Source organism: Parasteatoda tepidariorum, chromosome 11 (assembly GCF_982258835.1).
Source record: "Parasteatoda tepidariorum strain Cologne lab strain chromosome 11, Ptep-v5.0, whole genome shotgun sequence".
In the NCBI taxonomy this organism is placed as follows: domain Eukaryota; kingdom Metazoa; phylum Arthropoda; class Arachnida; order Araneae; family Theridiidae; genus Parasteatoda; species Parasteatoda tepidariorum.
The window spans coordinates 69,662,549-69,680,173 of NC_141765.1; the positions used below are offsets into that span (position 1 = coordinate 69,662,549).

General features: G+C 26.7%; 1 protein-coding gene across 14 annotated transcripts in view; it reads left to right on the forward strand.

Annotated features, from left to right (window-relative positions):
* The window catches only part of LOC107453665 (cytosolic purine 5'-nucleotidase), a 136,599-nt gene that overhangs the window by 81,835 nt on the left and 37,139 nt on the right, over positions 1 to 17,625 (forward strand). For all 14 annotated transcript variants that reach the window (XM_071187383.2, XM_087154630.1, XM_071187380.2 and 11 more), the window contains 9 exons: positions 946 to 1,063; positions 1,147 to 1,242; positions 2,159 to 2,247; positions 2,340 to 2,397; positions 4,401 to 4,494; positions 9,965 to 10,044; positions 12,917 to 12,977; positions 16,953 to 16,994; positions 17,428 to 17,520. In XM_071187383.2, coding sequence (XP_071043484.1) covers positions 946 to 1,063; positions 1,147 to 1,242; positions 2,159 to 2,247; positions 2,340 to 2,397; positions 4,401 to 4,494; positions 9,965 to 10,044; positions 12,917 to 12,977; positions 16,953 to 16,994; positions 17,428 to 17,520 — 731 coding nt within the window. The remainder of the gene's footprint in view (positions 1 to 945; positions 1,064 to 1,146; positions 1,243 to 2,158; positions 2,248 to 2,339; positions 2,398 to 4,400; positions 4,495 to 9,964; positions 10,045 to 12,916; positions 12,978 to 16,952; positions 16,995 to 17,427; positions 17,521 to 17,625) is intronic.

The window sequence follows — 17,625 nt, forward strand, 5'->3', positions numbered from 1 at the left end:
AGATAGGTTCTCCGTTTTCTAATTTGGGTTGAATAGAAAGCTTGTGATAGAAAAGTAATTATTTCGAAAATTTCAGACCAAATTAAATATTTTATTTATTTATTTTTTTGAAAATTAAATATTTGCAAAATACTTTTCCTTAACCATGTAATTTAGCATGTGTAATTTAGGAATTATGTGGTTTTTAGAATTTTCATTTCATTAATAATTTTAAAAAATTTTTTGCTTTGGATTTGAAATTTATTGGCACTTGTTTCAGTCTCTAGTTATTTTTTTGTGCCATTTCTATTTTGATATTTACTTTCGAATTTTTTTTCTTCTTTTAATTGCAAATATGTAAATATTTTAGCATCATGCTTCTTAAAAAGCTTATTCTTCAAGTGTCAAGAAAAATTTATATTTTATATACTTAATTAATTTATTTTTTGCTAAACCTCTAAATTTAAAAATCAGAATTTATGTGAGTTTTGTGAGGAATACAGAGTTGAGAAATCGTCTGCATTTTACACAAAAACAAAGTTTATTTTATTTGTAACTGGCATGGTATTAGAATTTTTTATTGTTTATTCCTCTTAACTTTTGTTTCTGGTGTTTACTTTTAAGAGGTTTATTAAATATTTATTAAAACATTTTAATGTTATTTTTTTACTTTTAACTTTAACTGTTTAACTTTTGTAAATGTATGATTCAAAATATTTGTTGTGAAAGTAAATGCTTGTGGAAATAAAAATTATCACTAATATATTTTTTATTATTATTTCACAACTTTATTTTTTGAGCAGTACCATCCTTATTTTAAGAACAGTTGTGAGGTTATAGTTGCTATTTACAAGAGCTATATATTTATTGCAAGCATGCTCCTCAATATTGAAAAGCAAGGCATCTTTTTTTAAAACACCTCTTGTTTATTTATTTATTGTAAGTTTATATTCTTTTGAATTTTAGAATATAAAAATCCTGAATATGAAGCACTTCAATTTCAATTAATTAGGGATAGACTAGTCTCAATTGGATATCCTCCTCAGATTAAAGATTTTCAATATGATCCAGCTTTTCCTATTAGGTGAGTTATTAATCAATTTTATTTAGTTTATTTGTTGCTCAATCGACTTTTACCCTTTACTCATTTCGATAAAATTTTTACAGAGGCTTATGGTTTGATAAAACTTATGGAACGCTTAATAAAGTAGATGCCTATGGAAATATATTGGTTTGCATTCATGGTTTCAAGTTCTTAAAGACGTTAGTATCCAAATTGTTTATTTTTTCATAAAGTACACCCATGATTGTTCATTTTCAATATGTTGTTCACATTTTTAACAAAATCTCATTATATCATCTATTGCCTAATTTTTTAAATTGAGATATCAGTTTTATTTCTTTTTTTTTTTCTTAAAAAAAATTCATCCTAAATTTTGTAACAGCGCTAAAAGTACTATATTTTTTCAAACAACTCTTGTCTTTGCAAAAAACTTTTAATGCTTTTAAAAATAAATGTGCTTTCTTTTATTGTGATTTGATTTTAAAGTACTGTTTTCTATTTTAATTCTTTTTAAACATTGGTGCAATATTTTTCAATTTGCCCATAACTGTGTTAGGTGTGTAATTGTGCTACAAAGCAATGTTAGCTTAAACATTTTTGTTTATAAAAGGAAAGAGTAATAAAATGTCATATAGCTTTCAATCATTTGAACGAATGCTCATCCAAATATCATAGATTTAGGTGCTTGCCCAATTTATGTTGCACCACTCTGACATAGAAACAAATGTTTTTTCTTGATCAAAAAATAGCATTTATTAAAATGGGAAATTTTAAAGCAATGAAGTGTATAATTTAGCCATAAAATTTTTTCATTTTCTAACTAAGTTTTTGTAACCTATGATATCTTTTATTAAAACAAACATCTCTAAATCTCATATTTTCTTTTTAAAACATACAAATGTATAAATTTTTTGCTGACTGCTAACAAGATGTTTATAAAAATTTTCGTGGATCATTTAAATTTTTTTTTTACTCTTCCATGTTTATGCCACTGGATAAACATGGAAGAGAAAGCCTTTTTTTAAAGCGCCCAGTACAATACCCTGACATTTTATCTCACAATATTTTGATGTTTTTAGTTCATTATCTTGTGTTATTCATGTATTCTGTTTTCAGTTCAGAGATATATAATCTTTATCCGAATAAATTTCTCCAACTTGATGAAAAAAGAGTTTATGTTATGAACACTTTATTTAACTTGCCTGGTAAGTTTTATCTATTTTCTTTCTTTTGAAGTTATATTATTTTATTTGAATTTAGATTTGATTCATTATTATTTTATTTATTTGCATTTCAGAGGCTTATCTGCTGGCTTGTTTAATTGATTACTTCACCAACTCATCTCAGTACATACCGTATGTATTATTTATAGCATATATGCATGTTTCTTTTAATATTAGGTAAACTACTATAAAGGATAAATTTAAATTTTTAAAAAATGATATTTTTTAAAATAAATACAAAAATTACATTGCCATGGGAGTCATGATAAATGATGTCAATGTTATCACAAGTTGTGCTGTACTTTAAAATTTAATCAATAAACTGGAAACAACCATGATAATTCTTGAATTTGTTATTTTCTGTTGAGTATTATTAATTTATTATTATTAATTAAGTACTAACCATTATATTAAAAATTAATATTTTAATGTATCATTATTTTAGGAAATTAAGTAATTTTATTAAATTTCTATGCGCATATTTATTTACAATAAAGTATCTACCTATAGTGACATATTTTTTATTATCCATTCATAATTTAGAAACACATTCTTTGAAAAGTAATATAATAAAAGCTTGACAATCTAGAATATGCTAGACAAATACAGACAACTGAATACTAAAGATGTTCATCTTAATAACTTCATCTTATTTTCTGGAAAAATAGCCCTTCTTTCATAAATTTTTTTTTCCATTTACACTGTGGTATATAAAAAATTATAACTATAAAATTAGATGTCCATAAAAATTATTTAAAAAAAAGTTATAATGCAAGCTAGGAAAAATACAAAAAAGAAGAATTATTTTAATTAACTCTTAATAAATTACTATGTTTTAATTATTTAGTTTGGAAAACTCATATTGCCCTTTATTACCTTTACCCTTTAAAAAAAACAAAGGCATATGTTTATCTAAATTTCCTTTTTTCACATACCTTTTATTTGCTAATTCTATTGCTTTATCATTCAAAATAATTAATTAAATTTTGATTTTTCTTATATCTTGAAGCCTTTGAACTAAATAATACCAACCAATCGTAGTTTACTAGATAAAAATGCATGTTAAAAGAGTACTGATTTTCAACAAAACTAAATTTTGAAAATAAAAAAAAATCTGTTATCTCATTTTCTCCCAAACCACAGTTGTAAGGTACCCTAAACAACACTTTATCTTTGGGTAATTTTGAAGTTAAGCCAACAAGGTTTTTTTTATCATTTTTTATGGAATGATCATAATTAGCATTTTTAAAACTTTCTCCTTTTTATGTTTGATGGTCATATAAAAATTTAAATTATGCAACTTTTGAGAAAAATGTGTTCTATGAAGAAAGCTATCTAAAATTAGTATCCATTAAAAAGAGAGTATTTCTTTAAGTGGTTCTGTAAATTATATTAAACGATATTTAAATAAGCAATATTTTTAAAACACTGTATAAACTTTTTAGATTGTCTTTGACCTAAATGCCTCTGTTATTTTCTGTTAATTCCTAATTTTTCCTCTGTTTTTGTGATTTTTTTCCTGTTTAATTAACATTAAAGCATACTTTAATTCTTATAAGTACTCAAAGCACATTTTCAATTCTAATTTGCTGAAAATAAAATATAGAATTATTTATAATTGGGAGTTTTAAATTTTGATTTTGTCCTTAATCTCCTACTGGATCAAACTAAAGTAAAACAACAGAAAGGGTTTTTTGTCTTCTCCCCTCTAGTTCACCATAATTAAACAAAATATATAATATTGAAAGTTAGTTGCATAAAGTTACCTTGCATGAAAGTGTTTTTTAGAATTTTTTTCATTGTTATAAAATTTTTTATCTTCTTCAGCATTAAGAAATTATTGTAGGTAAACTTTTCAATTATTGAAAGAAATTCTGAATTGGCATCAGGTAATTTCAATTAACATGTTTTGATAAACTAAAACTTTTCTCTATTGTATCTTGTACCTTACTTTTCAGTTCTATTGCAATGTTATAGACACTTTACTAATTGTTTGCCCCATTGTATGTATTTTTCCTCATCTATTAATTCATTAAATCGATTAACTCCTCATCTGCTAATTTATTAAACAATATTCATCGTTTAAGTGATTTAAGAAAAGTGTCTATATTTTTTTATTGATATATTTGTTTCAGAGGAAAAAATGGAATTAAAAGTGGAAATATTTTCATGTCTTACACATCTATTTTCCAAGATGTAAGAGATTCTATTGACTGGGTTCATATGCGGGTAAGTTAAACTTTTCAATTTGCTTTTTAAACTTATTCATTGTATTAAATAACGGAAAGGCTACTTTTTTAAGAATTACTCTTAAGTAGCATATCTAGATGCAGATATGTGTTTGTTAAGTCCCAAAATTAGTTACTAAGTTTGTCAACAGATGGTGTTTCCAAATAAGAAAACAATAAAATGTTGTTTTCAAAATAACCACTGTTTAAAACTACATTGGGATTGAGTCAGAAGACAAAATTTGCAGAGGCCTAGACAAATCTTTAACTGGGAATGGTCTGAAATGCAGTATAAAATATTGTTTTACTGTTTATTATTCACAGTCCAGTTACTGATTTGAATCCCAAAGATAGCTCATCGATTCGAATTCTTCACCTGGCTCATACCAACTACAGTGTTGATGTAATATATCCACAGGGGTAGATGGATCATGGCTTAGAGTCCCCTTATCGTCGGGCTTACTATGGGAAATTTTCGTGGTTTTCTTTTCCATATAATGCAAATGCAGGTTAATTCTATCAAAAAATCCTCTGCGAAGGCAAATTTCTCCCACTACTTGATCCAAGAATTCCCTTGTCTTCTGGATTGGGTTCAAAATTACAAGGTAGTAGTCGTAAACATTAGTAGTCGTAAACCCAAAAAATTGGGTTGGCTGTTCAAGACGATTATAAAATAAAATATGACCACCTTTCGCAAAGTGATTCTCTGAGGATGATTTATGCTTTGTTATTTTATAATAATACGAGATCATTTTTGTCTTGCTGAAGAAAAGATCATTTTTGATCTGTTCCGATAAGTCTTTTTATTTATTAACTTTTGTACCTATTTATTTTATTAATCTTTTCTTTGTTAAATCTGAAGAATTACATTCCTTCAATATGGATAAAATTTTCACATTCATAATTTTGTATAAGACTGCAATTTTGCATGTAGACCACTTTTCAATTATTAAAAAATGTTAAAATTATAAAAATTCTAATATTTTTCCGAAAAAATTTGGCAAACGAGTTTTTAAATTGACAACTTATTAAATGCAAATTTTCTTTTTGAGGTAGTCGTTTCGTTTTCAATTCGTTTTTATTTCCTTAGCATTTTCTATTTCGGCTTGATTGCCAATCCAAGCTGTCTCAAATCATTCTTTATTTATAACGATTTTTATAAGAGTGTGCAGTTAAATTTTATTTTCACGAAATATGGTTTAGAAACATAATACATTAGGTTGGCAATAATTATGAAAATAAATTTTTAAATAATTGATTTTTACAATATAGAAGCCATAATACTTAATTTCGATCATATCCTTTTCCTGAAAATTTTGATTTTATACTAATTTTTCTCTATTTCCTCAAAAATATAAAAGATAGTAAATAAATTCTGGAGAAAGAAAGGCGAAGAGGTTGCACGCATCATCTGTCATCTACGCGAATCATCTGTTTTCTATCTTTCTCAATCCATAAAGTTTTTTTCTCTTTTTCTATTAAGTTTTTATTTTTCTGATTATAAAGATGTTTATAATTGTCGGCTCAATATGCATTTTTAATTTAATTTTATTTTTATAATTGTATCAATTTTATTTTTACAATTGGCTGACACACAGCAAGCCAATACTTTTGGTCTATTGATCAGATTTTTGCGTATTAGGACTTAATCTTTAGTGGTTCGAGAGAGAGGCTATTATATGCTAATTACTTTAAGCAGACAATATTTTAAATTACGAAGTGAAGCACAAAAACTTACTTATCTGAATAAATTTTTTGACGGATTATGATTCCTGGCCCTGAAAATATAGGGGATAGCTGTAATCTGAGAAATGTTGTCCTAATAATTTGGTCAGGAGAGTGATCAAAAGCTAGGACCTCTTAATGTTAATGTTGCTTTTTGCGTATTTTGTCATATCTCGAGAACTTTTTACTTGAATTGAAACATTTTAGCACGCAATTATAAAATTTGTTTATCCAACGATAATTTTATACAAAAAATGATTTTTATTAATTATTTTTTGATTTTTAATAGGAAAAAAAAGTTTGAATTGTAAGGTATACATTTTTTTAATAGAATGTAATTTTTTGTTTTAAAATATAAAAGTTAAAAGAAATTAGTTGAATAGTTTCTCGCAAAATAAATTTTAAGAAATCAGACTTTTTGAAATCCGATTACTAAGTCAAAAGTTATTCAAACTAATTTTTTTATGCACTACAATAATCTTTCTCCATCCACAAATATCAAATATTAATTGCTAAAATATTCGTGTTAGCATAAATTTATTACAATATAAAATTTGAATAAAATGCATATTTTCTTCAAATTTTTTTTTAGATAAATTATTTCTTAATGTAATGTAATAATTTCTTAATGTGTTTTTCTCTAAGATATATGACAATCTTTGATAATGTTGTAAGTTAACAATTTTTGTTGGCCAAGGTTGAAATACTTTCTAATTCTTTTTTTTATTTTTCTTAATTCTTCCTTGAAAATAAATTACTAATTTTTTTCAAAGCTGCATGCAAAATTTTAATACATTATTTGTTTTACTAGTTAACTATTTATTTAATATTCAGAGACTCTTTCTTTTATTTAAAAATTTCCGATTTTTTTTCAGGAAGGTTGAAAAAATGTGTTTTGTTTAAATTGAAAATACAGTCTTGAATTATTTTAATCCAAAAGAAAAAAATAATCAAAATAAAAATAATAAAAATATGGAAAAAAAGACATTTGCAATAAATATTTTTTTCCAAGACATTGATATATCAGGCTATTGAAAGTCATAGATTTAATTTACGTCTATCTTTACTTTTTCCCCCATTGATTATATTTTTTATATAACTTTTCATTTATTGAAATCAAATCCAGCATTCAATTATAAATCACTTAGTTATTAATATATACCTATAAAATGAATATAATTCCTATAATGTTAGTTTGATGCATTTTGGCAGATATCCACCTGAATATCCCTCTCTTGAAATCTTACTCTTTCCTTTTCCTGTGCACACAAAGTTTAAATTCAGAAAATCTAATATATATATATATATATATTTAAAATTTAAGTTTTAGTTTTACTTTACAGTAGAGAGAGCATCAAATAAATAAAAAGCAAAGTTGTGCAAGAACGTAAAATTAGGCAAAACCAAATGTGAAACAGTAACGTGACATTGCAATGTATCGAAACATCATGATGTGTAAGTGGTGATGTATCATGTTGCTGAAATCTTAACATCGCCCAGTCCTAGTGCCAGCTATAGCCCTTGATGCACTAGATTTTCCACATTGCTGATTTTTTATGCCATTTTGCTATGCAGTTTACAAAATTAGCCATTTTAAAATTATTTCTCCCCTGATCTGAAAGCCAATGATTATGCTGTTTTGGGTGTCAAATAAATCATTCCGTTTTTGCATTATGTAAGCGATTACGCTTCGGATTCCCTTTAATACCCTTTATATACACTTCAGTACAATGTACTTCCACCTCCCTTCTGTAATTGGTTATTTCAGGTTGATGTTTAAAGTAGGTGATTATCACATTAATGTGACTGGGTTGTTTATTTTCAATGCTTTTAGTTGGTGAAGTTTGTAATTAATTTTTAAACTTAATTGTAATAAATTTTCTGGTGTTCAAAGTAAAATCAGAAAAACAATTAATTTATTTTCTGCTACCTATTGGCCATCGAAATGGTCTACAGATGGCATGGAGAAGAACTCTCTACCTATGGCAACATTTCTCCTGCTTTCACCATTAACGTGTGGAGAGTCATAGAAGAAGGAAGTACATTAATTTCTGTCATGATTTTCATATAGATTAAAATCTTTTAAGTTAGGAAACTATATGGAACTGAAAACTACATTAAACATAGTTCTAAAAGAAATCACCATGGAAATTTTAAAAGAATATTTTCATTAATTGAAAAATATTAAGAAAAGGAAAAATATCATAGTACATTCCTATACAACTGAAAAGAGGAGGAGTGGGAAGCGCCAAAGGCTGGGAACCGGTCTTCTCCCCAGATGGCGTATTCAAGCGATGCAATTGCCTATTACCTTTCTTATTTCTAAATTTATTCAAATCTAAAAATATTGAGCAAAAATAAAATTTTTTAATTAATAAAAATCAATATCAAAATTGCAAAGTACATGAAGAAGAAAGATAGCAAACATTTTTTTAATGCATCCATATTTTACTAAACACGTCCTTTCTCCAATCATATATTTCAATTTAAAGAGTCAATGTGTGATAAGTATCTTTTTTTTTTTTTACTTACCAAAATAGGACAAATTTTGCTTTTGTTTTCTGGAAAAGTACCATATTATTTTAAGCACTGCACTTTGGTAAAAATGGGAGAAATAAAAAAAAGCCATCCGAACTTCTGCTCTGGTGTAAATGCTGTAATAATGATGAACTGCATGTATCAACATTTTAAAATTAGTGATAGTTGATCAAGTATGTTTAATATATAGCACCTGTAAAATAACAGAAATGTTTTTTTGCAAACATCAGCAACAAAGTTTTCATTTCTAAAAAGAAAACAAAATAAATTCCCTTAACAGGTTCATGTAAGTACAGCACTTCATATACCATTTTGGCAATACTGGAATAAGTGTGCGCAGCAGTCAAAACGAATAATTATAATGATGAAAAAAAACTTTTAAAATGATAATAAAATAATAATTTAAATATTTTCATGTACAATAAAAAGTTAATTAAATATTTTAATGTAAAATGTTTTAAATGTACCAATGAACATAATTCGAATTTCTAAGCAATTTAACTAAAAAAACTTAAAATACATTATCAAATCCATGAAATCTTGAGTGTAAGAAATCTGAACTTTTGTTTGAAGTTTCATGAGCATACATAGAAAGAGGAATTTTCTTTTCCAGCTTTTTCAAAAAAAAAGTGTGTGTAATAATACTAGCCAGTTGGCAACACACCTAAAATTAAAGCTATTATGTTTTAACTTTGATAGAGAGAGGGAGAGCAAAATAATAAACACTACCATTAAAAAAATATTACTACCCAGAAGTGTCGATAGGGAGCTTGCAGCAAGGAGAGGGTGTTGAGAGGTGTGTGCAAATTGATGTAACTAGAAAAAGTTTGGAAAAATTTTAAATTAATAAATTTATTAAAAAAAAGATAATAAAAAAACGTTATTTATAATTGCTGAAAAAATATACCTAAATTCTTCAATTCACTTTTTCTACTTTCAAAGAAGTTCAGGATTTCATTAAGTTCAATATCAACTTCACTAGTAAACACCTCAGAATTTCTGCCATCTTTATTTTTCCTGAAACTCATTTCTTTATACTTTCCATGTTCCCGTTTTCATTCATCAAAAGTATTAAGGAAAAATTTCTAGTATTTGAAATTGTACTAGAATAAGCTTTAAGCTATAAAAAAAGTGAAGAGATAATCACTAGCAAATGTTGTTTTTTTATGTTATTTTTATTTTTACTTTTTATCTAATATTTTTTATAGGGGTCATTAAAGGATGAAACTGTTAATAATCCTTCGAAATATTTGGTCAAGGAGGAACGCCTGCCTATGCTTTTTGATCGGTAGGTTAAGCAAAAATTTTTCTTATATTTTTTGCCAGAGCAAACCATACATTTCTGTATCTATTTAACGCATATCAAATACTCTTGACACTTTCGTATTTATAATTTTTATTGTATTCTAAATTAAAACATTATGAATTAAGTTTTCAGCTATCTTGTTTTTTTATTAAATTGAGGAAATTATGGTCACACAAATTTTTTTTACGATTCTTTAAAGTTTTTTCATAAAATTTTTCAAAAAATTTAAAAATTTTTATGAAATTTTATTAAATAGAGCAAAAATGTGCCACTGCACTTATATTCTAATTTTCAAAGACAGATGATCTTGTCAGTTCTATAACAAGAATCACATCAAGGCCATGACAATAATGGGAATTTTACTTTTAAAAGTAATGAGTAAAAGTATATGTATTTAAAGCAATAATAACAATTAAAACACGTAAAGTACATATTATGAAAAATAAAAACTAGAAGGTACAAGAACAAAAAAAAGTACAGATTTTTAAATACACTTTGAAATAATTGAAAACTTAAAGTAGCCTAAACTTTTATCAAAAAATGTGATGTATCTATATATCAAATAATTTTTAATAATTTAATTTAATTTTCAACTAAATTTCATTTCAAAAGATTGGTTACTTAGGTTGCTTAGAATATCTTTTGATGATATTTCATTTCAGTTAACAATACTGCTAAAATGAAAGCACAGTAAAGCTATTTCATAAGCAGCTATTTATGTAAAGTATTTGAAACAGTAAATGTTAACTTTTGCATCTTTCTAATATAGAATTCAACTCTGATGACATGTAAAATATTAGGGTGATCTCTCAATGGAAGATTTTTTGTAGAGATCTTACCTATTTACGTAAGAATGGAAGAGTATAAAAGCTTTCTATGATGATTCCAATATTGCTAGATCAATATTGGGCTATTAACCCAATTTTGGTTTACCAGTGTGTAAATCTTAAGATAGATTAGCAGCCCTCAGTTTGATACAGTAATGAAGCGCTTTCCAAAGTTGAATCATTTTCTTCTTGTAAAAAGTATAATTTCCAACTGATCTACTTAACAGATTTTTTGGCCTGTATTCAAGTATATCTCTTTATATAAAAGAGCTTTTAATAATTTTTCTTCTCAGAAGTATTGAAACTAAAACTTTTGAGAAAACTATTATGAAAAACTTTTTTTTTTGAATCTTTAAAAAGATTTTTTTTTAAAAATGTAACTAATCTCTTTTGATATTCTCGTAACAAATTTTGATATGTTTTACTTAAAAAAGAAATGAATGTGCAAGTAAAGTACTGAATTTTAAAAGAAAAGTATTAGAAGTGAAAGTATGTACTTATTAATACATTTTTTTAAACTTTTAATGAAAGTAGAAGTATTGACGTGTATGGACCAGGCATAGAATAAAGAGATAATTATAGAACTGCTACAAGATCATTTGAGCTCTGAAAAAATTTAAAAAATCAGTTAGCTTGTGAGGAGAAGATTTAATATGCATACAAAATACATTCATTAAATTTATGTTAATTTTTTTTCTTACTTGCATTTGCAAATCTCTATTAAACAATTTCTGAAATGGTCATCAGGTTATAAAAACTTAGTACATTGTTATTCATATTTATCTCCACATGTTGCAGAAGGAGAGACTTTTCTAGTTTCTCAAAGCTGTTTATTAAAGTTAAAAAAAAATATATAAAAAAATAACTTTCTTTCTGAAGAAACATTAGGTTTTGGAGATAAAACTTAGGTCTAATTTTTTTTTTATCATTATAATTCAGATACTTTTTTTCATTCCTTGCTGACTATTTATTACAGCCTTAAAATTTGTATATCTTACATATCTCATTAAAAATATTTCAAAAGATTCATATATCCTAAAATTCATAATCTTCATATGCCTTAAAATTTATGTACCTTTAATATCTTTTATACCTTATATTACCTTTAATCTATCTATTTAAATTAATTGTATGTAGCAGTGGGCAAGCTTTTCCTTATTCTAATTTATTAAATTATTACCTTTGCTACCGCTTGAAAGTCTTTTTTTTCTGAAACGATGGACAATCCCTAACAGTTGGCAGGTTTGCATATAAGCTTTCATATTCAAAACCTTTTCAAAAAAAAAAAAACATTATGAGAGAAATGAGAAGTGTGTCTTAGTCTTGCTGTAGTTAAACTGTTGATGTAGTTGTTTTATGTAGTTGAATCAAACCAGTTTGCTAGGTATGAACAAATGTCAAAGTCTTTCTAATTTTGAAAAAATAAATTAATAAAAATCAAGATTTTTAGAGAAAAAAAATCTTTTTTTAAAAAAATAAATTATTGCAATAAATATTAAAAACTATCATTTTTCATTGATCAATGAAGATAAAAGCGTGATACTTACTAAAAATCACAGAATGATATTTAGCAAATGCAGGTTCAATATCATTATGGTGAAGACTTTAAAATAATAGGGAAAATTGTTATTTTTATCTCATTGCTTCAAAAAAACTTTTCCGTTTTTATGTTCTTTATTGAAATATAATCCTATAATTTTTGTCTATTTTAATCAAAAGGCTTCCTTAAAAAGAATACTTCAGAACTAGAGTGCTTGACAGAAATGATCATTATAGCACTTGTTTAAATACTCTTCTAGCTCAATATTTGCTGTATACTTCCATTTTTAATTTGCATATTTTTGAAAAATGTTACTGTTGGGGACATTTATCAATGAATTGATTTAATTTTGATAAAACAGAGTCTATTAATTTTGGGTGGATGAACAAAGATTGTATATTCTGCCTCTTGCTATGAAAAAGTTAATGAAATTAATAATATAATTTTGTTAATATTACTCTTCTGATGAAATTTTTCTGTATTTCAGAATGCATGAAGCTGGAAAAAAATCTTTCCTTCTTACTAACAGTGATTATGCCTACACCGCAGTGAGTAGCATTTAAGACAATGAAAAATTGTATCAGTAATGACGTTTAATTCTGTGTGACTAAGAACAATATTGTGATATGCGCTTAGAATTATATGCAAACTGTTATATGCTGACAGTATAAAATACAAAAATACCCTCAGTAACTATTAATCTAAAAATTGCCCTGTAACTTTTATCAGATTTCTCAATTTCAGGTGTAATAAAATTGTGGAAACTAAAAGCCAGTAAAGTTAGTACATATAGCTTAATCTTTAAAAATATTTCTAGTTCATAAATGTAAATAACTCCAGTTCTAACATTCTCCACTAACTCTAAGGTTCGAAATGTTTTATTATATGTTTTTTATTTATATATTTAATTCGTAATTGCAAAAACGTTTTTACTTATAGATAAGGGGTTTACAAATTTTAATGGTATAGTCAAATACTTAAAACTCATTGATGTGATTGCAACATTTCTCTCTAAGTTTCTCCTTTGGATAACTATAATTGAGACACCTATTAACTTAAATAGAAAACTTTTGTGCTCCCTTTCCCCAAAAAGCAAATATTTCTGCATTTTTTTACTTATATATTCATTTCTAATTGATTCCTATACAGTTCAAAAATTATACCATGCAAAAATTAATGAGGTATAATATCTTATGCTTAAGAACTATAACTAACCTGTTAGAGAGAAAAAACTGGTAGTAAATTAGTTTCATTTCTTGAATGCTTTCAGGAGGAGTAAAATACCTGTAATAAACAAAAATTAGTCACAAGATCGATATATAATTTAAAAAATTCCACGAGTAAATGTATTGGTCATAATCAAGAAAAAAAAACAGTAGTCCTGAATAATTTACTTTTCCTAAAATAACATGTGAAAATGAAATAGCTTTACTACCAGTTTTTTCATTATTTTAGGTAAGTACCGTATATTTCGGCGAAAGCGCCGCACCTCGATAAAAATGAAATTTTTTAAAAAAAGTTATAGTAAGCGCCGCTCCGGCGCAATTGCCGCAATGGCGCTAAACCGCGCATATCAACATTCTTTTAGAAGAGACCTTTAAATTACCATTTAGAATATCTGTATAATAAAAAATTAAATTTTTTATGCATTTCATAAAGTAAAGTTTTAATTTCTAAATTATAATAAAAAATTTCTTTTTCAGCGAAAAAAAAAAGCAACAAAAAAAAGTTTTCTCTTTCAGCAAAAAAAAAAAAAAAAAAGAAAGAAAGAAAAGAAAACAATAAAACTATATAAAATAAAGTTGTTCTTACCAGTTGGCATAGCGCCAAAAAACAGAAGAACAGCAAATAAATATTTATATGTTCAGTAGCTGAATTAACGCTGAACTGATTACAGAAATCCGTGAAACAATGTAATAAAAAAAAAAAAAATGTATTAAAAGAAAGATTTTAAAATAAAAAGATTTTAAAATTTATTACCGTTAACAATTTGAGGAAAAACTAATACATAATAACGAAACAGCTAATAATAACGAAATGACTAATAATAACAAGAATAAGAAATAACTAAGAAGGCCCCAAAAAAATTCTGAAGGAATGACCAAAGGGGAAATAAGTTTCACTTTCACAATCTTTTGGGGTGGAATTTTAGTGGGTAGAATGCCCTCCTTCAATGGAAATAACCCAATGTGACTCACCTTAGAAAGAGAGGCGGCCCTGGTGTACCCCACCTCCTCCACGTGTTTAGGAGGAATCAATCAGTTATTTTTTAAAGGAGTTGGGGAAAAGAAAAGTATATGGGACCCCTAATCCAGCATTCCAAAATTCGACACTTAATCTGATCTAATCTTTTTCTTTTTTTTTTAAGAAATGTATATTGATAAGACAAAAAACAGGGTGCGTAGCGTTTGTAAAAAGTACTTAAAGGTGCTTTTTTGTGGATTTCGTTTTTAAAAGCTTTTAAAGGTGCTTTTTTCAGCTGGCGTTTTTAAAAAGTGCTTTATTTCCGAATAATTTTTTTTCTTCCCTTCAGTGATATCTGGTGGATCCCATGCATTTCACAAAAAATGGGGAGTTTGCTACGTAATCTTTCACACCGACTTCATGTCGTACCCACGTTATGACTTGCGCATGCGCGCACACTTGAAACCGAAACCCGAGTGTTCCAATTCGGATAGAGAGTATCAGATCCTTATGAAATGTTTTTCTTTTTAATTTATTTTAATTTTGTTCTTGTTTATTTTATTTTACTTCTAACACTTTTTTTGACGTAGGGGGTAAGGGTACTTTTGCTCTGAGTTCAGGGTCAAGTTGAATTCACTCGGTGATGTGGGAAAGTACTTATTGTTTCGATTTACGCCCGTTTCTTTTTGGGTTTTTTTTAACGCTAAAACTGTTTATAAAAAGTTTTTGTTTTTCAATAATATCATTGATTGAATATGAAATTTTTGAGTGCTTGAAAACTTTTGTAAAGTGCTTGAAGAGTTTTTAAAAAGTGCTTATTTTTGATTCAAAGATTTGGCTACGCACCCTGAAAAAAATCAGGTATATTCTTTTTATTTGGAATTTTATTCTGTTGAAGTAACTTACTTTATTTTATCTTTTAAAAACAAAAAAGAAGCTTGAAAAAAAATCTGTGTCAAAGGAAACATCTGTTTCTAAAGCAGTTTAAAATAAAGTGAGAAGTAAAAACACCTGTATTTCCAATGAACAAAATAAAGAAATGGAAGTTGGAAAAAACTGATCAATCAATCTTGACAGCTGTGCTGATTTGCCCCCAAATTTCCCTCCTCTGTTTGACCATAAATTGGCCACACCCAGTTGACATTGAAACTACCATGTGGACAAAATGAATTCTATCCCTTTTGCGGTTTTTTATTCGATTCATTAATTTTTTATTTTATTTTGCCGCTTTTTATTTTTTCTTGTTAATTGTTGCTTGCATGTTTTTTTTTTTATCGTTATTAGTTTTTAGCTTGTTTTTTGTTGTTATTCATTGTTAGTTTCTTAGCATTAATTGTTAAATTTTTTTTGTAGTTCCCTGTTAGCTTTTTTTCTTTTCTTGCGAGGTAAGCGTCTTTTGTTAAAACAAAATGTTATCTAAACGAAAAAACGAGAACTATGATCTCGCTCCAAAGAAGAAACGATTATTTCTTCTTCATAGGAATCGGATTATTTCTTCCTGATTATATTATATAGATTATTATTTTGATTAGTAAAATTTCTCTTAAGATTAAGTTTTAAATTCACCCCATAATCTACGATCGAAACTAGACTAAATTTATTGGTTTTTCTGAAATTAACAGTGGAATTGAATTATAGTAATATTTGGGGGCCATATTGGAATTTCCGAAAGAGATCCGAAGTTCGGCATTTCTTCAGTCCCGTGAGTGTCGGATTTAGGGTCCTATTCTTCCTTTTCTGTTAGTTAAATTGCCAAGGCGCTAAATAGATTTCTAGCTTGCGATTTTTCTTTAAGCTGGGGGTGGATACAAGATGTATACCTTTTAAATTTTCTCCTTATGCGATGTTTTTTTTAAATTTTTATTTCGTTTATTTATTTTCTTACAGGCTGCTGCCGAAAGTTTGCTAAGAATTGGCGATGTTCTGCAGCAGATCGCGATACGGGCGAATATTTCGTCGACTTCGTTATAAATTTTTTTTTAATAGTCTCTCTCTCAGAAAATTATTTCATCTTAAATAACTTTCCTTGACAAATTTTTTTGCTACTAAAAAATATTTCGTCGGAAGCGCCGCTGCATCGGAAGCGCCGCATGTAGGAAAAAAACAAAATTTTTTTCGATAGTGCCGCGGCTCTTCCGCCGAAAAATACGGTAACTACCCTGGTGTTCAAAAATCAGGAAAAGATTTTTGTGTTGCTTATGTTACCAAAATTTTTGTTTTAACTGTACAGTTTATGGTTTTTTCATCTTTTTATTACTGATGTTATCATTGAGTTTCTATTGATTAATTGTTACAATTTTTAATAGAATTAAAGCAATATTAATGTTTACTTTTTCCAGCAAATTATGTCGTACTTATTTGATGTCCCCTCGGGAAATGGAGTAAGTTTTTGATACTATTTTATTTTTTTCATTTATTGCTTGAATCATAATTACCTAAGTTATGCATATATTAGCTATAAATTAAATAGAATTGTTAAAATGGAGGTAATAAAATGTATACTTTTAGACAAAATCACTTATTGTAACTTTCCTGAAAAATTATCTTTAAAATTTATACATAGCACATAGATGGTACATAACACCTAGAAAATTTCTAAATGTTAAAATGAGCCTTTTGAAACTTTTCTTAAAATTTAAAAGCATAATACTGTAACTTAAAAACCCTATGTTTAAAGAATAAATTAATTTTATTGTAGTTTTTATTGTAATGTGATGTGACCAATGAGTTATGATATAACCAATATTTTATGATTGTTTTGTTTATTGACTTAATCTTTGGATAATTTTATTTTGATTGTTTATTTTACTTCAGAGAGATTGGAAGGAATACTTTGACTATATAGTTGTTGATGCAAAGAAACCAGGCTTTTTTGGTGAAGGAACTATTTTGCGCCAGGTTGACACTGTAAGTTTCAATATCTTTATCAGTACCTTTAATATTTATTTCCAGTTTTCCTTGTTTATATATTTATATATATGAAAGTAAAACATTTCCGTAACAGCCTACTAA